The 22280-nt window shown below is 39.1% G+C and overlaps 1 protein-coding gene across 1 annotated transcript in view; it reads left to right on the top strand.

Annotated features, from left to right (window-relative positions):
• Positions 1-22166: 22166 nt before the first annotated feature.
• The window catches only part of unc5b (unc-5 netrin receptor B), a gene marked incomplete at both ends in the record, with an annotated part of 53052 nt that continues 52938 nt past the window's right edge, over positions 22167-22280 (top strand). The window contains one exon of the mRNA XM_079249449.1: positions 22167-22254. Within this exon, the coding sequence (XP_079105575.1) occupies positions 22167-22254 (88 nt within the window). The remainder of the gene's footprint in view (positions 22255-22280) is intronic.

Below are 22280 nucleotides of genomic sequence, written 5' to 3' on the forward strand. Positions count from 1 at the left end.
ACTCAAAGCATTTTATAGTACATTCCACATTTACCTTTTCACACTTGCATTCATAGCCCGATAGACACACATATACAACAAACAACAGTTCAACAGTTGCACAACTCTTTTGTGACTTATCAGAGAAGTAAACCTGACTTTGCCTGAACCTGAACCTGAAACCTGAAAGTACTGGAAATAAACAGTTTATTTAATAGTAGACTACAAGCTATTCAATAATTCAAAGACACCAAAATAAATGGAAACTAGAGTTTCTTTAATATCTGCCATCCTGATGGATCTGTCAGGTTCATCAGGCCAGGCTGGTGAGAATGCTTATTATGGAGAATTAAGATGTTCTTTGTGTAACATGATTTTGTCTGCACTCTTCCTCAGAAGCATTATCTGACCGCTCTAACATGTCATTCATCAGCCGTTATTCTGAAAACCTGATGGACTGCACCTGTAATTAATCTGTTACAGCACCACAACATACTTCCTCCGTTAACTTTACTTGATGCTGAGAGAGAGAGATGTAGATCAGAAACATTTAAAGAAACTCAGCAAATGGCTTTAAAGAGCTGTGCACGCTCTCGTGTGTCACAAAGGGGTGGTGGAGGTGGACCTAAATGCAGGGTCTGGAGGCAGGAAGGCTGAACGTAGATGTTTATTTCCACAGAAAAAGACTTGACACAGGAACACTTGTTTGTCTGCCATATTTGTTTCAATTGAAGTGTCGTTTGACAACGTGAGATGTGGAGTATTGCTCATGAAGAACCTGATACTCAGCTGAAGAATCACTCAGTGTGTGGTGTTCTCCATAGTACAGACTACACAGTATAAGATCAGAAGAGCAATATCTTGTTTGATCAGTCTTTTGTTGTCATCAAGTTAGTGTTGTCTAAATCTATGAGTGTGTAAAGAATCCTGTAACGTGTGCATACCTTTAGTGTCGTTGGGCAAGGCATGGAAACCCTGCATTGGCCCCCGTTGTGTCTATCGGGCTATGAATGCAAGTGTAAAAAGGTAAATGTGGAATGTACTATAAAATGCTTTGAGTGGTCTACATGACTGGAAAAAAATTACAGAAAAAAAGCATAAAAGAAAATACAAATAACAAAATCATAATAAAATCATAAATTATATCAAAATAATTAAAAGCAGAATTAAGTAAAAGTTGCTGTGCTGATGTTATGCATAGGCGCATGAGAAAAGAAATGTTTTTAACCTGGATTTAAAAGTTTCTACATTTGGTGAAAGTTTAATCTCCACTGGCAGATTATTCCACTTGTTTGCAGCCGCTTCTCCATGTTTAGTCTGGACTCTGGTCTGGACTAATTGACCAGAGTCTTTGGATCGAAGAGCTCTGCTTGGTTTATATTCTCTGAACATATCACAGATGTGTTCTGGCCCTAAACAGTAAACTGAGGGGTCAAACTATATTTCTTATTCGTCGTAATTACAAAATGCATAGGCCACTATTAGGACAAGGAACCACTTCACCTAGAGTAAAAAAAAAAAAACATTTCTGAGCTAGATTACCTACCCCAGCCTTTAGAAACAATATAACCCTTGATTATCTGGTCTCTGTGTCCACAAACACAAAACAGAAACTCCTGACTACAAGAAAGCACACAGAGCTTTTAATCACAGTTTTTGGGTCTGTACTGGTGCTCTCTGTGCATGGGTATATAATCTGTCCACAGTGTGTTGTGGAGGTGGGAAGTGCAGATCCTCCTGCTGAGTCCATCCTTAAAAGAATTGTCTATGTTGTTTTGCTCCTCTATATCTTAGTCTGGCATGCTGTTTTTCTGAATGGGGACACAATCAGGCGCAGTAGTAGTTGGCACACTCAGTCTGCACAGTTAAAAATATTTGACTGGTAGGGGAGGGGCACAGTGGACACTTGGAAAAATTATTCAACTTCTTTTACACAGACCACATGGGTGAATAGAAACTGAAGCCAGGAAGTGCTTTCAGGTCTATTAAAGCAAAACTCCAAGTAAATGTTACCAAATATAAACTATTAGCAAGAAAGCCCAAATATCAAGAAATCTGTGTACAAGAAGTAAAGCACAGCATTAGTTTGGGCAGTCCACGTTGTAGTCAAGCTCGGTTCACACAGGGGTGCATCAATGTTTAACATGTTAATGTCCTCAGTAAGAAAAAAGTTTTTTAAAAACATGCTACTACAAGTGATGTATTACTTTGTGATACACATGAAAAAAAAAGTTCAACAACATGTTTCCTTTTTACAAAAAGGCTAGCCAGATCTGTACCGAGTGAACAGTGTTGTATTCAGATGGAACAGAGGATGTAAACCAGCTTATTTTCACCGTTTTCTTGGTTTTTCAGTATTTTTTTGCACATCATTTGAAAGGTCACTGTGCACCGTTACCATGTACAAAGATATGTGCAACTCCAGAGGAATGATGTTATATCCTCCTAGGTCTTATGTGCTAGCAAATCATTACAAACTATCCAAATAACGACTCTGGAAAGATAGTGATTAGAATAAGCAATGTAGCCATTTCAGATAGATTAAATAACCATACTGTTTATTATATCAGAAGGCTTCTACTAATTGCAAAATTCATCCCAGCACTTCTAGCCTTCAAAGCAAACATGTTCCTCCAAAACTGTCTGGAGACTGGTAATTAGAGCAGAGTGGGAGGTTTTCAATTTCTAATGCAACACAGTATGAACAGCGGCCAGCACAAACCCTGCGCCTAACTCAATGGTGTGTTGGCACTAAGTGAAATTCCAATTAACTAACCTAAATGTCTGCAGGGAGTGTTTGTCAGAGAATGTGGTGAGAATGCAATTATATGTTCCATCTTCCGCATGAATGTCAACCATGTGGCGAGCACGAGCAACAGAATCTTGTTGTTTGTCTGCGTTTTATAAGAGCAGTTTTGTGAAGTTTTTTCTTTCACTTCTACACTTAGTGAAAGTGGAAGTGTAAAATGTGATTCATAATTTGTTTCCAACGGTCCGCTGGGAAGGACAACTGAGGGAGCATACGAGAAAGTCATTTACATTGGGAGCAGTGAAGCCCTTTAGGTAGCAAAGCACAGCAAGACTTCCCATTACACTGCCATTGTTGTAGTAAGGTTCAGTGTTTGTAACAATGAATCCTACCCAACTAAAAGTCTCTTAGGAAACAAGATGCCAAGGGTAGCAGAGGAAAAAAAAAAGAAGACTTGCTACCAGGCTTGTCTGTCCAACAAAGAACAGGTGGTGAAGTAAATCTCTGTAACTGCCCCATGCTGTGCTTTACACAACAGTTCAAACAACTTAGTTTGTCAAAGAGGGACCTACTTTTGCTTGCTTCCTGTGAGTCTTTAACTATTCCCTGTGCTACCTGCAGACTTTTGTTGAGACAAGAACAGCTCCAGGGAAATAGAGTTGTCTTTGTGAATAAAAACCTTGGAGTTTATAACTCAAGTTGGATTACTGTTTTAAGATTTTTTTCCTTCTTAAAAGTGAGCACACAGTTTTGATTTTAGTCTTACATGTTCACTTCTGTCGCCACGATAGAAATAAAGAAGGAACAGCAAATGCAAAGAACCAGAAAAGGGGGTGTGGCTTCCTGTTGGGAGATAGAATGACAAAAGGTTGAAGAAAATAGGAAATAAGTGTACCGATGGAAGCATAAGGAGAAGAGGAGTGTTGAAAGAGAATGCTGATGCATGATCTCTGTCTGAGACGGGAAAAACAGTGCATTGATTCTGTAAGATCCACAAATGAAAAATCCATGAGGGTAAGGAGGTCTTCGGCCCTGCGGCAGAGATAGGGCACCAGCGGTTAGGCTCTTGTATCACAAGTGACACCGAGCCCAGGCCTCTCAGTGGGTGGCAGAGGGCAGTGCTGGATCAGCTGGACAAGGGCCAAAACAAATCTAAGCAGCAGGAAGCTTCACACACAGATGGAACAGAAAACACATCAGATTTGCAAAGGTGTAAGAAGTGCTTGCATGAAATTGGAAAAGTACAAAATAACACTTTCCTCCTATCAAAAAAAGGGTGTGTGCTACTAAAGCCCCAATGAAGGTCTGAGCTTATTTATCTCTGTGTTGTGGTTGAATGCTTTTCATCTCGTTAATTCCTAACTCTTCATCTAAATTGAGGAAAACATTTCTCTCCCTCTACCTGTAAAGCAGTGATAAAGACATCCTGCATCTCTGTGGTTCCATTTGAACTCCCTCTATTAAACCATAGGTTTGGATTTGGTGTGGGGGAGGGAGGTCCTTTTTTCTCATTGCCACCCTCTGTCAGTACATGTACACACCACAGAGGCGTTAATCTGTACCCCTGCTATGCTAATCTCTCAGAACACCTCCCCCAATTTCTTTTAGATGGCGATCACACCTAAATGCACAAAGAGGGGACGGAAAGTGGAAGTCATTAAAGCATGCCCTGCAGGAGCTTGCCTGAGCCTGGCCTGGATGAGGTGGAACGGTAGCACTACTTTGGGGGGGGAGGGGGTTGCGGGTAGTCCTTGTCTTGTCTCCATCAGACAGACTAGCAATCAGACTTGAAGGGTGTAGAGCAGAAAAATATGGTAGTTCTCAATTGTTTGTGTTTGTGTGTGTGTGCGTGTGTGTGTGCGTGTGTGTGGGGGGGGGGGGGGGGGTATGCATGCAGTTTTGGGAGATTAAAGGTGACAGTCATCGCTTTGCTTAGATCTGCTTGCCTGCCACAATCTGTCAGTAACCAAAGCTGCTCAGTGAAGCATGCTACACCTGTCATCTGTGAATGTGTTGCAACGTGTGCACGTGGGCACACTTTGAATGTGTATGTCTCATTCTTTATGTTGTGTCACCCGCATTTGTATTGATAGATACTTATTCTTAGGAGAGGCACTGGGGGCAATTATGTTCTTATGGAGCTTGTGGAAGCGCAGGCCTTCACATGGGTGAGATGATTGTGTGCATGCACAAATTCGAGTTTTGTTATTTCAAATGAAACCATGTTTTGTTGCACCTGAAAAAAAAACAACAGCTTAACATAATTTAGAAAAATATTCAGATTGGTAATGTGTTTGTGCAAACTCAGACATTTTTTATTCTCAGTTATGAGAAAGAGAGAGCAAATAACGATGTTGTTTGCTGTTTTCTTCCTTCCAACTTAAAAAACTGCGCATTAACGTTTAAAATAAAGAATGATATACTTATTGTTTTATATGAGGGATTAAAAAAATTAAGAGTTGGAAGCTGTCAGAAAGAGCGGCAGTACTTCTCTGCCTGAAGCCTCTTAACTGATCATATATGTCGACTATGAAAAGCTATGAGCTGTTTAACAGTTTGAATATAACCTCTTCATTTGTCACAGCCAATAATCACATTGTAACTTGGGTTTAATGGCGATGTGCAAAGTCATAATGTGAAATCATACTGCTTATTGTGCATGCACGTGTGTATGCATGGGTGGGTGGATTTCTGTGAGAGGAGCTCACTTCACTTCCCTTATTAAAAACCAGTATTGTGACAGCTCAGTTTTCTGACATATTTTAAGACTTCATCATCTTTAAAGCTTCTTCATGTTTTTGGGCCTTTTTGTGTGTATGTGTTGTGTTTGTTTGTTTTATTTCTGTGTACAAACCAACTATTTATTATCATCTTAATGTAGGGGATAATTCTGGGAGGTTCAGATTTGCAATTTGAAGACAAAGGGAGAAAAATGTTAAAAGCTATGGAATATATTCTAATAACAAACAGGAGCTGAGCTTTGCATTTATATGCCCACTGCATTCACATCAGTACCTCATCACTGCATTTGTTGTAAATAAATATGAGCAATCAGCTAAGAACTGCAATAAAAACCCCATAAAGTGCAGTAAATGGTGAGATGGGAGGAAATTGCATTCCTGCAGGCAGGCAGACCAACGGACAGGCAAAGACAGACTGAAAAAGGCGGATAAAAAAATACAAAAGAGACAAGCAAGCATCTTTTTCTCTAACCTCTATGTTTAAAGACTAGGTGGAAGGTTAAGGAAAAAGAAAAAGGTCATGGTATTTAGACCACTTCAGAACAAACCTAATAGCAAAGAGCTAAACACAGGAAACAGAAATGGTTCTGGAAAAAAGCAAAAAAGAGAGTCTAAGAGAGGTTAAAAGAAGCATTAGATCCTCAGCTCCCTCAGCCCTGCGGCCTGGGGTCACCTCACCAACAGGAAACTGAATTACCCAGCAGCCCTCGCTGCTTCCAGGATCAGGCGGACAAGGGGAGAGGACGAGAGGAGTTAATGAAGGGAAAAGATGGTTCAGGTCTCTTGAGGACCTCTAGGCACCTGCCCAGCAAGCTTCCACTGCCCAAGTTGGTCTGATTGGGTAATTATCAACATGGATTTAGCTCTGAATCAAATCACTGATTGATTGGAGTGATTTCAATCTGTCTTTGGTCTCTGGCTGTCTTATCTGGCTCTCTGTCATTGGGAACACTCGGTCACTGGAGTCCCGCTGTGGGGACTCAGGCAACACACAGCAGGTGACCAACCGGTCCTTCTCCACAATGTTAACACACAGCCACAACTGTGATGACTTTGCGTCTCTGTGGACATATAATTAATTTGTTAAGAAATGATTTGGCTCTTCAGATAATTACTAATTACAGTCTAATAAGTGACAGAACATTTTTCAAATGGGAGCCAGGGAAGAAAGGCCAGGTGTCTTACTCGTTTAGGGTCAACATAATCCCAGTTATAAATTTTATTGCCATTACCGTTGAGGAGGTGATTAAATAAGTGTTGCTATGTTTGTATTCATTATATTAATTCATCAGCGATTAAGGAGCTCTTGGTCCACCAGGAATCTTGTGTCTGGTTCATTAGACTTTACAATAACAGCCAAAGGGAATAATGCTGCACAGCTTTGGACCATTAGTATAGGTCATGACTGTTAATGGGATTTCTTTCCATTTTTCCTTTTCTCTGTCCCACTAATCTGATAGAATCTGTTGATTGCAATCTGTTTTATGTGCTTGAAGCATTTTATCTTCTCTTTCACAATAAAATATACTTATTCATTCAACAAGAGTCACTCTATGATATGAAAGGAGTTGAGGAAAAACCACATTGTGGGTTTACTGGATATTGGAGCAGTATTCAAATTCATAACCACATGAAAAGAGTGCGTATCGCTTCCTTTTTGTTTGCCTCCCTGTCTCCAGTTCAAACTCAGTGCATGAGATGTCATGTAACCCTAATAAAAATACAAGAGATGAAGAAGCAGCTAAAACAGTCAGAGCACACGTTGCTTGTAAAAGAATACATGTCGGTCGGTACGACTCCCTTCTTCTGCTCATCAGATCAGTCATTCTCTTTCTCGTGGAGGAAATACAAAGTGTGGGCTGGATGTTTCTCACAGTGGGATTGAAACACTTTGCCTGCAGACAACTCCAGCTGAGAGCTTTACCAGGAAGTTAGAATCCTGAATCTCAGCCTATATTAGCAAAAAGAAGAACAAAGAGAAGTCTCCTAAGAGAGCAAATTTAGCTCTGTGGTTGCAGTCTTGACAACTGTTTGGAAAGCCTCCCTCTATGTTGCTGCAGTGCATCCTGGGACAGGACATCTATAGCAATACTGGGAAGCCCCCAGAGAGGCTGGAGGATTAGCACTGGCCTATCTCTTTGGAGCTGGGAATTAATTAAGTAATTATGAAAACCAAGCAAGAGGGATGAATTATGTATGAGCCCTGATTGGGACGTTTGTGAATGTCTAATCTAATTTCAACTGGCTGACCGTTTCTGTCACCCAAAGAGAAGTCACTCCAAAAACAAACATAGATATGCATATTTACCCATTCAATAATAAACTCTCTCAGGCTGTATAAAAATAACCAAAGATCACAGCTTCTGTTGCCAAAATGAATATTTTCGAGCATGTCATTATGTTAATTAAAATGAGTTAATCAGTGTGGATTAATCACCATAGTAATGAGGATTGAACAGAAGATTACGTCTTCTTACCTAATCCATATAATTGTATTTGTAGAAGCATGAGATTAATATGCTATCATCCAACTAATGATAAAATGACAAATAATGTTTTACTTAAGAATTCTTGCAGTGTAAAAAGTGGACTTTTGCTTGTGTTTCTGCTTATCTGCCTTAATGTAGGTGTTGGTGGACTCCGCTGGGGTTTTTCTGTTGCACTGCAGCGTCTCTGCTGGTTTCTGTTGCTTTATTGATGGACTTCAAGGCCTGCTTGCAGCTCTCCTTGTTCCCCTGAAAAATACTTCCTGTAGAAGACTCAAACAGAGTCGATAGCAGGCAGGAGATCAGTAGCCATGAGATAAACCACAAGAAAGACTGTCACATTCTCGATATACATGGGTAGCACAACCAGGCAATATACGTCTTAAGAGTAACCACTAATGTCCACACAATGTAAACACACACACACATGCTCACACAGGGCACCACTGGGCTCCCATTTCCTATCAGTCACCTGAAAGTCTATTGATCCAGGTGCATTCTCCTTCCTTTCATTTGTTTTGCTTCTTTCTTGTATTGATTTGTCCAATGGCGCATTTGGAAGGCTGCATTCCATAATGTTGGAATATCATATTCTAGCTTTGACCACTTGTCCTTTTCCATATGCTTACTTGCTTTCCTATCATTCCCTCACCTAAAGGTGAAAGCTTAATGAACCAACATTGTCTTTGATAATATATATCTTCTGCCCTCTGATTAAAAGGAAGAAAAATTACTCACATAAAAACCTTATGCTTGAAAATAAAATACAAGGCGAGATTGAATTGAGTGAAAGCTGGAACATTTTGGTTTCGCTATATGCTCTACTTCACTGGAGCACTGCAGAGGAAACCTCCAGTATTTAAACTGGTCCCCAGTGTTTAAACTCTGCTCAGAGAGCAGAACATAAAGCAGAGAGATGAGAGCATAGCTACAGAAAGGGGAGCAGAGATGAAAGGCTGGGATGTGCCCTCCAAAGGGAATGCGAGAGCCTGGGAGCACGCTCACTCACACCGTTAGTTAGCTGTATGATCAGTCCTTTGTCTCTTTTAGTGGCAGGAAGAGCTGCATTAAAGCCCGGGATATGTGACATGAGAAGGACTGCAGGTTTGATGTTTCAATATCACATCCTTGCCACTCTTTACATTGCTGGATTACTTTCTATTTGCAGCATTGAACTTTGTGAGATTGCTTCAAAATGTAGGTCAAAATTCATAGAGATGGAGTTTTTGTCCATCTGACACCTATACCTTGTGATTCTTCAAACACCAATCATGTAGACGATAAGAGGAGCAGGTGTGTCTCCACCATCAAATGCACACTTTTTCAACCCCTGCTTGTCCCCCATGAACTGGTGCCATACATGCTCATTAATTCCATCTCAGGTTATGACCTACGTCAGCACAATGGAGCTCTGTTTCTCTGTCCGTCTCCAACATCATTGTTTAGATTTTTTTTTTCTTTTTACTGCAATAAACAGAAAAAGGTTTTCTTTGTCATTTTAGTGAGGTGGTTCACAATACTGCACTGCTTAGAGTTTGTCATGCATTTGTGATTTTGTTAAGGGGAGTGGCTCTGCACTATGTGTTATATTCTTTTTATTAACCACTTGAAATCCTGTAATTTCAGCCCAAAATATGTTTTTATGGATTAAAAGAAAAATGCTTGTAAACCGCCTATTTTTCTGAATTACTTTTACTGGACCCTTGCTGATGTAACAGGAGCGTTTTTTGTTGCAGTATCATCTGCTGCTGGAGTACAGAAGGGCTTCAAACACAAATCGCATTAGTGACTGATAAGAAATAACGGTTTACTTCATTGGTAATGATTATGAAATAGTAGGTTATACATCATTCAAGTTGTTTTTTATATGTTATTTACTAGCAAATCCTATTGATGTAATGGTTTTGTATTATTAAACCCCCTTAACAAATAAAGTGAAAAAAATCTCTGAAATAAGTGATTTTTAAATCAATTCACTGGTTAATTGTATGTTTCTTTTCTGTTTATAACATCCACCTTAACAATATGACCTCCTTCTTCCATGCAGCCCGTGCTCCACTTCCTGATTTGTGGCTTCTGTGGATTCAACCTCAGCTGACTGCTTTGCTTGGATTTGACTCGTAACCACAGAGGGATTTGCATCCCTTAAAAAGAAAAAAAAAAAAAGCACCTCCACGGCTTGGGCATCAAGGTCAAAGAAAAAGACTCAGAAACAAGATTTAGCTTGTGATTGGTTACTCACAATCAGCTGATACACTGATTATGTCCAGTTACAGATGTCCACTTCAGTTGTTTCTGTGCTTGGACCACATGAGCCCTATGAAGAGTTATTATCAGAAGCTGGGGAATCTATAGTTAGTTGTACTTATAAACAGCCATGACATTTACCATCAAAAGTAATACTGAACATTTGAAGTGCTGTTCTGTACTAGAAAACTGCTGTTACCCTTCTTCCTTTTATTATTATTTTTTATATAATTCATTCTCCTTCTCTGTCTTTCCCCACCTATACCTCCCTGGCTTTTGGCTCCCACTTCATGAAATGAGGGGAATTGGTGTGATGGAGAACCATGTGCAAGCAAACAAAGCACACCTACACTTGAGCTTTTTATAGCCTAATAAGGTGACCGTGGGATGTTGGTACAACAGGGTTAGTGCCTCTGTTATCTATCCACTGTCTGCAAAAATCCAACCTGTTATTATGATCTTGCTTGGCTGTCTAGTCAGATACTTAATAACAGAGTCTTTTCTGTTTGCACGGAGAATGTGACAACCAACTGTTACTTGGCTTTGCAGACTTTTTTTTCTTTCTTTCTTCATGCCTGAAAAGGTAAATGCTGATATTAACTTTGTTCACCTGGATGGTACTGTAAGCAGAAGCAATATGGGATGCAACTGAGTTCCAATTATAGCCACATATGTGGCGAAGTAAATGTTTCATCAAGTCCTTGGTAGAAACATCTTAACTCAGAGCTGTGATTCGGGGGAAGGTGATATATCCTGTTTTTGTCACCACATATTGCCACATAGTCACCACATAGGTGATGGCCCTGCTTAAGTTTTGTTTTGTTAATCAGCTGAATGCCTCTTGAAAGTGTCAGAAAAAACTCAGTTGTTCCATTGCAAACCATAATGACAATTTAATCAATGCACTGATCTTTAATGTAGTTTTACTTTTAAATAAGGAAGCAAATTGATTTTGTTTTTTAAAACAAAAAGTTAATGCATTTTTCCCAAATTTCAATTTAATTTTCATTAGTCTCAATATAGTAAAAGAAATATTCTATCTTGTCTCAGTAGCTTTGATGAACTTTGAAACTGAGGTTAATTAAATTTAGCATGTGTATGAAGCAATTACACTTGTTTTACTTCAGTAACCACTCACTCCTGGTGGCAGCTAGAGTGCAGTGGTAACTCTGGAGTATTATTTCTATCCAGAGCTGTCAATGTTTCCCACCAGATCAAGGCTGTGATTAATAAAAATGGACCTCCTGGTCCCCTCCAGCCTATTCTCACCTTCTCACTTCTGCTTTTGCAGCACATGCTTGTCTCCTCCTGTCTGCATCCCTGTCATCTCCTCTCCTTATTTTCATTGCCACTTTTTGGATAGCACAGCTGCATCCTTTACAGCTTCCCCCTGCATTAACAAAGAGTTTTCTCTTTCTTTCTTTACTTCTCTCTATTGCTGCGTCTCTGGAGCTCTGGTAAATGATGCATGATAGCAATGCAGCCACTGAGCAATCATTAGTGAGGTGACACAGGTGAACAGAAGCGATGGATGATGAAGAGAGAGGGATGATGGGAGTAACAGAGGACAGCAGAAGTCATGCTTCTGCCCTAAGGCATTTCCCTACATCGTCACAAAACTAGTAGTTGTTTGTGTAAAACACTTGTCTGTGGCATTTCTTACACCGGTGGTCATTAATCTGCACACATGCACACACACAAAATGCACACATGCTGATGCACAGAGTACAAATGAAGCCATAATGTTGCTCTCACAGAAGAAAGTCTGATATTTTTTACAGTGTCCTAAAGCCCTTTGCTCTCATAAAAAGCAAGACTCGTCTGGACGGACGAATGTGCTGAACAGCCAATATTATGAAGTGTACATAATGCTTCCCTCCTGAAATATCATCACTCAACAATGCCCTGATGCCCCTGATCATAAACAAAAATTGGGTTTATAGTTCATATCATGACTAATAAACTGAGACATTACCTGACAAAGGCCCACAGTGGGTAAGAAACTCCTACATATCAAACCTACTCAAGGCAAGATTCAGGAGGATCAAAATACCGCTGATCAAAATACAAAATGTGTTTTGTTTGATATGACAGTATGTTTTCTAATGACTGACGATTTGATTGCTTAATAGCTGCCAGTGCGCCTCCTTCTGACAGATGTTGAGTTTAATTAGTGTTCACACCTACTCTTCACAGCAGCCAGAGTCTCACCACCTCACAACACATTTACAGCTATTGCACATGTCTTTACATATCCGCCTCTAACAATCCATGCTGCGTAAACACTTTCAGAATTTCACGGAAGCGTAAAAGTAATTGATTATGCTGAAAAACAAAACAGAAACAGAGCTATCTTCCTCCTAATTCTTTGGTTCTGGTACTGCTCATAACCCTGCTCATAATCTAGTCTTACAGAATCACAAAAAAAAACCCTCAACAGTTGTTGTTTCCCGTTGCGCTTTTGCTGCTACAAGGACATCCTTTATACAGCTTTAAAGGACGGCTATGATGGAACAAAATACAGAAGTAACGGATTGTGCTTGGCAATATTTTTGTCGTAATGATCTATACTTATCAATGTGTACATCCCAGTTGCATGTGTTATCTTCAGCAGACTGAAGATATGAATCAGTTGTAACATCCTTGGAGACTGGCCTCTCTTTCTTCCCTCTCGCTGAAGCATTCGGCACAAACAATTTAGTTCCTCCTCGAACGGCTGTTTATTAATGATGCCTGAGTATAGCTGAGAGAAGCGTTCAATCTGATCGTAGCCATTAGAGAATAAGATAAACATTAAGATATCTAAAATATCAACACTCTGTTCTGGCATAAAGGTAAGTTCAGAGTATATTCTTAACCACAGTGGGATTTATCTGGGAGATATTATGTATTTCTACTTAGAAATATTTATTTTATGAAGTTTTATTTATCTGACAGACTTGAACAGCTCTCCTTAGTTCACATAATATTGCGCTTAATGTTTTGATTTCACCAGGCAGAAAGAGATCTGACCTTTTACAGTATGAAAACTATTTTCATTTGTTAGTCAAGGTGCCGTTTCTGTGTGGAACGGCAAAGCTGGATGTATATAAAAAGCAACTTTAGGACAAGTTCTGTTATTTTCTACATTGTTCTGTCACCTTTAATTTTGTTCACTTTTTTCCTCCCAGAAGCAAAGGGAGAGCAGAGTTTCTAGGGCAACAATCAATGTAATTGTCCTAAGTCTGACACATGCAATCTGCTAAAAGCCCTGAAGCCCAAAGGCCCAGGTGTACCCTGGGATTACAATGGTGGAGGACAGGTTAAGTCAGTGTGCACTGATGGGGACACACTCACATACATTCATTCTGTCTTATTCTCAAAGACATTCACACACCTTCCCATGTAGGTATAGGCATACACAAAGAGGCCAAAAAAACTCCAGCATGGTGCAATTCAATTCAATTCAATACTTTATTAGGTCCCCGTAGGGCAATTTGTGTGCAGCCAGTAGCATAAAAGTGCAATCAGTCAACAACAACAAACAATAAAAATAATAAAAGGCAAGTTAAATAACAGTGGAAACACGGTAAGATGAGAACATCACAGCACATGAAGCGACGCCAAAAGTAGCAAATTAACAACTATGATTCATTTAAAAATCCAATGGCTCTTGGGATGAAGGAGTTTCTGACTCTATTGGTTTTAAACTTAGGCACGCAATATCTCCTGCCTGAGCGCAATGGCTGAAACTGCCTGTGCAGAGGATGGGCAGGATCTGCAAGGATTTTCTTTGCCTTGCATACAGCCCTGCATTTGTAAAGATCCCACAAATCACTTAAATGACAGCCAGTAATTTTACTGCACTCTTTAACTATGCTTTGTAAGCGGTTTCGATTTTTAAGATTTAACATGCCAAACCAGCAAAGAAAAGCAAAGGTAAGAGTTGACTCCACAAAACAGGAATAAAACATTTTCATAAAAACATTGTCAACGTTAAAAAATCTCAATTTACGAAGGAAGTGCATTTTCTGGTGAGCTTTACTACAGACAGCATCAACCTGGGTGTCGAATGTTAATTTACTGTCCAGTACTGTTCCCAAGTACTTGTACTGATGCACCACCTCAACTACCTGTCCATTTATCAGGGCAGGAGGGAGGGCAGGAGTGGATTTCCTAAAATCTATCAACAATTCTTTTGTCTTTGACACATTTATGTGCAGGAAAGAAGACTGACACCACTCAAGAAAGTCAGTCAAGACAGGGCCATGATCAAGAACATCACCAGAGACCAGAGAAACTATGACAGAATCATCAGCAAACTTAATGACATGGCGGTTCTCATAGAGGCTTTGGCACATATTTGTGTACAATACAAACAACAAGGGAGACAAAATGCAACCCTGGGGTGCACCAGTGGAGGAAACCAGAGAGTCAGACAGAATGCTGTTGACTCTAACTTGCTGAGTCCTGCATGTTAGAAAGTCAATTAGCCATAGAATCAAAGTTCCATCCACATTCATATATTTAAGTCTCTCTGCCAGTAGATGTGGCTGAATTGAGTTGAAGGCTGAGGAAAAGTCAATGAAGAGCAGCCGCACGAACGTCCTTGCACCTTCGAGATGACTGAGTGTCAAATTTAGGAGGGTAGCGATTGCATCATCTGCTCCTCTACCTGGCCGATAAGCAAATTGGAATGGGTCAAGGATTGGATTGACACAACTCAGCAATTCAGACTTAACTACTTTTTCAAGGGCTTTCATGACCAGAGATGTAAGCGCGATGGGCCAGAAATCATTAAGTTCTTTAGGTGACTTGACTTTTGAAACAGGAACGATGACGGATTTTTTCCACAGGGCAGGTATCTGACAGAGCTCAAGAGATTTTGAAAAGATATAACAAAAGATGTCTGCCACTTGCTCCGCACAGTTTTTTAGGACCCGTCCCCCAATACCGTCAGGGCCAGGGCTCTTCCTCTCCTTTACTCCTTTAAAGAGTTTTACAACCATAACTCGATCGACATGGACAGTGCTTTTTGGCTCAGTTACACTGTTCTTCAAAACTGTCAATTCATCACTGAAATCATGAATATCAAACCGATTGTAAAATGAATTAAGTTTGTTAGCAAAGCTAAAGTCAGATCCATTATTTACTCCAGTGCTGATAGGATTCTTATTAGAACCCATCCCCATCATGGTTTTCACACCGTCCCAAGCAGAGCGAGAATGTCCTGAAGTAAACAGGCTTTGCACTTTATTTTTATAATTAATTTTGGCAATCTTTATATTCCTTTTCACCTGCATGTCAACAGTCTGATGGGCATATTGGGTGGTTTAGCTTTTTTTTTTCTCTTTTTAATGTTAAAAAACTGCAAGAGAGCTCTCAAGGGTGACTGTTTTATTGAGGAGCAGCTCGAGGAAAACCAAGTTCTAATGAAGTTTATGGATTTTCTAAAGCAAATGGAATTAAACAACTTGTGTCACAGAATGTAAACACATCCAATTTGTGCACTATAAAGGTACAAAAACACACCCGGAGTAAAAGGTTATATTGCCAAAGTAGCCACATATTTGTCTCAAAATTATTATACAATGCACGCCCTATTATTTATAACATTTTCATGTTTTTCAAATTTATAACATAAAAAGGTAAGTTCTTAAATAAGTCCTTAAAATAAGCATTAGTTAATTTTTAATTAGACTATGAGTTCTTAGGGATTCTTGATCATCATGCTTCACTCCGATTGTTTATGTGCTGGTGTTTATAATAGCTTTATAAACACAGATTTAATGTTTTAATTAGACATTCAAAGGCAGGACTTATTCTGAGTATTTATTTTTTAAAAGAAGGATTGCTGGATGAACCAAAATAGAAATGACTGTTTTCTTTTATTGTAAAACTGCAGAATTACAACTGTATTTCACATAAATTCTGAAATTGGATGTAGTGTTGAAGCTAGTTCACTGTAGTATACTCACATACCTCATTATACATCTCTAGCTATAGTAAGATTAGCTTCCATGTATGTGAAGTCCTCAAACAGCCTCCATGGAGTCAGTGTGAGGTAGGTTATGTAAACTTTTGTAATGATGTAAGTAATGACAAGTATGATAGCTTGCTAGAGTCGGCATGATGTCGTTATCAAGAGAACATTCTGTTTGACAGATAAATTTTCAATTAAAATGATTGTGCATCAATTTTATTGGTAAGACAATCATCAAAAGTTCCATTAAATCTATTTAGATTGTGTACAAGTTTATACATTTTTCTCTTTATAACAGACATACATATTACTATTTAGTGGTCCATCACTGATAAATTATATATTTGTCCTTGGAATTAGGGGGTAAATATCTTGGAATATGATTTTAAATCTAAACAAGTGGTTATGGTGGCCCAAGAAAGTTGTGAACCACTGCCTCAATACACTGATCTGATATGATACTGCCATATGGACAACACACAAAGCATTGAAACAGCAACTTGAAGTCAGAAAATTCTGTCAAATAAAATATTAAAATCAATTATTGTCTGATTATTGTTTAGTTTGATTTTTTTCAAGTCTTAACTTCAAATCAAAAGCTCTAAAAACGTACAGATTTTTGCTTTTGTTTCAGATTTCTGAAAAGAAAACAATTTATATCAAGCTGATTATTTATTCCTTGAATTTTGATCTTTAATTAGGTGTTTGACAAATAAATTACACGCTGGCCATAAAAATGTATTTAACCTAAAATAGGCAAGAAAAACTCTGTAGAAATGTAAAAAAGTGAATAAAAATCTAGTTCTTAAAACTTTTTTAAGTAGAAATTAAAAACTATATTGGCAGGTTTCTTTACAGCAGTTCTGAATGATGTATTATCAAATGAAACCTTTCTTTATGATGTTGTTACAGCCCCATAGTTTTAATTACAATAAATGTCTATTAGTACTTACCAAGTTCCTTGTAATTATTTAAGAAACTCTCAAAGGGACCTCAATATCAAACCTTACACATGAAAATATTATGTAAATTGGTAAACATTGTTATCTCTCATGTGAATCAGTTTTATCAACAAAATAATTCCTAGTTATTTACATGTTGTCACATATTATTACCTGATGAAAAGAAAAGACTGGTGGACACAAACCCAACAGTCTGGTCGGATACTTGAGCAAATTTGAGCAGCAACTTGGAAACCAGTGATCTATGGAATATGGGACACTGTCTTCTGAAACAACACTGGACGCCACTCTGACAGTGTTGCAAGATAAATCTGTGCTCGTTCCCTTAGCCAAACTCTAATGATGGGTATTATTAATTTCTCCACAGATACTGTTTTCTTGGTCAGCGACAGCCTGCAGATTGGCTGCTTTATTTTCCTTTATTCACTGCTATCAACATCTATTAAACAAGTTCTCCTCTGGCCTGCAAGAAATAATTAGTCTACTGGATAGGTCAACTTAATCATTCCTGAAAATAATATTCAATTATCTCCACAGCAACTTCTAGAGCATGTCTCCTATTTTTAGACACCCCCACTCTCTCTCTGTTTTACAGAGATAGGCAATTTGATCCGTCTTATGTCAAGCCTGCAACACAAAGCAACGAGGAGTCAGTGGTGCTAAACAGTCATTGCAGGATAACCTATTATGCCTTAATAATAGCCCTGGATTTCTTATTGTCTCATCCTCTGTTTGCTGCACCACATATGAGTTTCACTCGATTACGGCTCTCCTCTTCCTCAGCTTCCTTCTCCAGCTTTCTGCCGGGTGTCCTTGACTTTTATCATCAGTTTGTCTCAACAAACAGTCGAACACAATTGTGACTTATTCCAAGTTAGCATTTTGTTATCACTGCAATAAATATATGTGTGTACGCATGTGGGGATGGGGGGGGGGTCTGTTTAATTAAAGTTTGCAGAATGCTAACATCCTGTGTGGCCTCTTTTCCCAAAGAGCTTTTAGTCTGGTTGATGTGATTTGAGAATAAAAGTGTAATATAATGTCAGATACTGTAGTTCCATCTTTATTTTACACACATATATGTATACACACATACACACACACACACTCACACACATAAATATGCTTTTTCTTTTTGGGTGTTTTCAAGCTCAGTGATGAAAGAGTTTAAGAATTACAGGTCTTTAAATAGTAGAACGCTCAAATGTAAAGCAAATTGGGCAATTTGCTGAAGAGCTCTTTCATTGAGTGGTGTGGGTTGTTCTTCCAGCAACATAAAAAGGCCTAAACATTTACAGAAGACTACATGTGATGGTGGACGTTCATAGGAGGTTCACTCCAAGAGGTAGACTTATGAATATCTTTGTCTTCCTTGAAAATGAGACTTTAAGTGTACAATAAAGAGCTTTAAGAATACAGGTGCCCAATTAAATGTGTGGAAAAAGGGAAGAAAAAAAAACATTTTAAAAAGGAAGGTCATCTCTGGAAAAGCTTTATCATTTTTGTATGTTTGTTTTGTTTTGTTTTGTTTTCACAGATGAAAATCAGCGTCTGTCAGAATAAGAGAAGAAATGATGGAGATGTCTTTGAATGGCATGAGACATCTTTGAATTAGCCTGATGGGCACACAGGATTTCCAGGATAGAATTATTAATGTTTGCGGACAAAATGACAGAAAATTAATTCTAAAGGGAAATCAGTCTGCTCAGATTCTGAAAATGCTGCAAAATTGATAAGAGCATGATTCCAATATGCAATGTAATAGAAAGCACTGTTTCTAGATATGGTAGCGGTGAGTTTGCATGGTTGTTGAATGAATAAATGAATGAATGTTGTTGTTAAAACAAGCATTAAAATTGAAAAAAAAAAAAAAAGATGAACAAGTCACCACTGAACTTACCAAACAGTTGCATACAGACTACACACAGACATTCATACAAAAACATTTAAATTATTGTGTAGAGGTTTGTTAGTAAAGTAACCACTTTGCCTGGTTTGTCTCTGTGTTGGGGATGTGATGGACTGGCAACTCCTCCGGTGTTGACCCCTCGCTCAGTGGCAACTGGGATGCCCCCCGTGACCCTGAACTGGATTAAATGAGTGGACTGATGGATGGATTAAAAAGTAATGCATGTAAAAACAGCCCAGGATTTGTGAAATTTTTGCTGTTATCAACTCAGTGAAGTTACATTTTATTTACTGAAGACCAGTTTTTGCAGATGGAAAGACTCACAAAAAAATAATCGATGACAAGATGGAAAAGCATCATTTAGGTGAAACAAACCAAAGGTAGTTTTCCCTGTGAAGGATTTCTGACAGCATATTAAAAATGAACATTTAATTCTTGGTCATGTTAAGTTGTCCAATGGCATTTAAGCCCCTGAAAAAGCAAATTCTACATATTAAACCTGTAATTCCTAAACCCTTACTTCAGTCAATCAGTACAAAAAAATACCCTCAAATTAAAGCTGAAAGTCTGCACTGTAAGCTCATGTTCATCATATAGCTACAGATTCGATATGTTTTGGTAAACATCTATAATGGCCAAAATTGTGTTGGTAAAAATGTTGTCTGATGAACTACCTTAATTCTCAGAGCTAATGCAGAAAAAATGGGGGTGAAGCTGGTGCAGAAACATAATCAGGAGCTCTGGCATGCACAAACAAGCAAACAAAAAAATGAGTTTGCAGCTACACAAGTGAAATTTGTCTCAGACTCTGTCAGACACAACCTGCAAACTCCATTTCACACATTACTCCTCTTGATCTCTCCATTTCTGTCAGTTTATCTTTGCCTCCATCACTCTTTCCCATTTCTCTCTCACACTTATTCTCTCACAAGTCTCAATAAAGACTGAGAGAATAAATAACTAATCCAGAGAGTACACTTGTGCTCCAAGAAATGGCATAATTGTCAAAGGAAAAGTCTCTGGAAATCATCATTTGTCCAGATGGATTATGACCTTTGATGTTGGATTTGAGCAAAGCGCGGCAATGCTGTTCTGTTGCAAAGCTACTGTCACATCTTACAGAGCGGCTCTGCTTTCGGCTCAGCAGTATGCCTGCGTTCACACTGCCTCTCTGTCAGCATCACCATATGCTTAAAACTTCTGGCTTCACTCTGATACTCTTATGTATTTAATCTTAGGCATTTTAAACTCAAATGTGTCCAGACTCAAGGTAAAAGTCATGCAGGAATAAACTTTCTCTTCACTGACCAACAATGTGAGTCAGAACCAAAAGAAGACATATGTTAGAGAAAGGGGTTGCTAGTTTATTCACTTCTTCACTAAATCATATCAGAAAAGAAATTAAAAGAAAAAACTCAACACTAGGAACATCTCTAATGATCCTTGACATAGATTCCCAGAGTCTCTGGAGCTCTTGTGGGGAGATGGAACACCACTGCTCCAAAAAGATAGTTTGTGTTGTGATGATGGCACTGGAAGACAGACTAAAGCATCACACTGAAATCTGGGATGAGATCTGGAAACCATGAAAGTTGTGTACCACTTACATTTTCTTCATCACAAAGCAAGAAAGTAACTGTTTATGGTACCTTGCTGGCAACATATCCCATTCCCAGCAGTCCATGTTTACTGGGCACCCATCAGTGAAAAGTATTTTTATTTAAAAAAGAAAGGAGACTAACAGAATTGCAGCTTGTGACTGTACAGACAAAAAACAGGGCAACTACATAAAATGAGAAACAGCAATCCATCAAAACAACATCCCTTCTGGAGGAGGAAGGTCCACCTGCTCTGTCACTGTTCATAAAAGAAAATTTAAAAAAAAAAAAATCATCTTAAATTAAAGACCAAGCTTAGTAGTCCATCATTATAATTCTCCCTTGTGAGGGTCACATCAGACACAATCGGCGCCATCCAGTCTTTTAGGAGACGACTTTCACAATAAAGTGAGTAGCAGACGATCCAGTCACCTCTCAGCCCCACTGCAGATGGTCTCATTTATAGGAGGGTGCTCTCTTGTGGCCAATGGAAGTAAAATATGACCCATGGATGCAAAAAGGATGAACGGACAAGGTGTATAACGCCGTGATTAAACAAAAATGTAGCTGTTTGATTTGTTGGAACAGCAAAGGAAAGATTACAGGCTATTATTTTTTATTTATTCATATATTTGAGATTGAGAACAAAGGATAGATAGATAGATAGATAGATAGATAGATAGATAGATAGATAGATAGATAGATAGATAGATAGATACTCTGTCTGCAGTGAAACCTTGCTGCGTCCTGAATCCAGCGTGGATCTGCGCGCTCTGTGGTCCGGGTTTTCTGATTCTCCCTTCACATCTATTTCCTCCTCTCTTGCTACTAGTGCACCTTCACTTGTTCAGCCCTCAGTCTGAGAGGAGGAGGAGGATGATATATGATTGGCCAGGCGGGGACTGGTAGTCCGGAGGTTGGCACAGAGGCTGGCGCTGCTCCCTGTGTTCATGTTTACACCTTGCGGACGGGTACGAGAGAAAACTCCCGGGGCCCCAAAACCAACTCAGGAGTAAAGAAGTCACTTTCTTGCTGCTACATGACAGCATTAATTCAAGGCGCTTTTCTCTTTGATCATGGCTGCAAAGAAACTTTCTTTTCTTTGCTGGAAACTGAACCAACTCGTTTGATTTAATTTCTCCATACAGTGCAGCGATGCGTCAAAGTTTGTGGTGACTCTCTACACCTCTGCGCTCACAGCTCCCAAGCAAGAACAGCTGGGAAACAGGTCAACCTGGGATTGTGTTGAAAAATGATTTTTCTTTTGGCAAAGCTGTAATATTTAAGGACCTCTGAAAACTTTGTCATCGGGAACAACACTCCTTCGGTGTTTCTATTTCCCCGCTGTTCGGTGATGGATGCGTTTTGAGCGTTACTGTTCGCATCAGCCGACAAGATCAACCATTTATCAGAGCTGCGGCTCACACATCTTCTCCAGAGTAATTCGACTCTTTCAAGCACGACGTGGTGAAATCTGTGGAGCTCCTTGGTGTGGACATCCCGACACGTTTCGCAACGGCGTAGCCGAAAAAGATGCGCTCTCTTCGGGTGCAGCGTGGCCAAGATCTCGGTCCCCTGGTTCTTCTCCTCTTGCTCGGGGGACATGTCGTGTTTGGCACTGGTAAGTTTTGAGATTAAAGATTAGTT

Source organism: Telmatherina bonti (assembly GCF_933228915.1).
Source record: "Telmatherina bonti genome assembly, chromosome: 11".
NCBI classification, from domain to species: Eukaryota; Metazoa; Chordata; class Actinopteri; order Atheriniformes; family Telmatherinidae; genus Telmatherina; species Telmatherina bonti.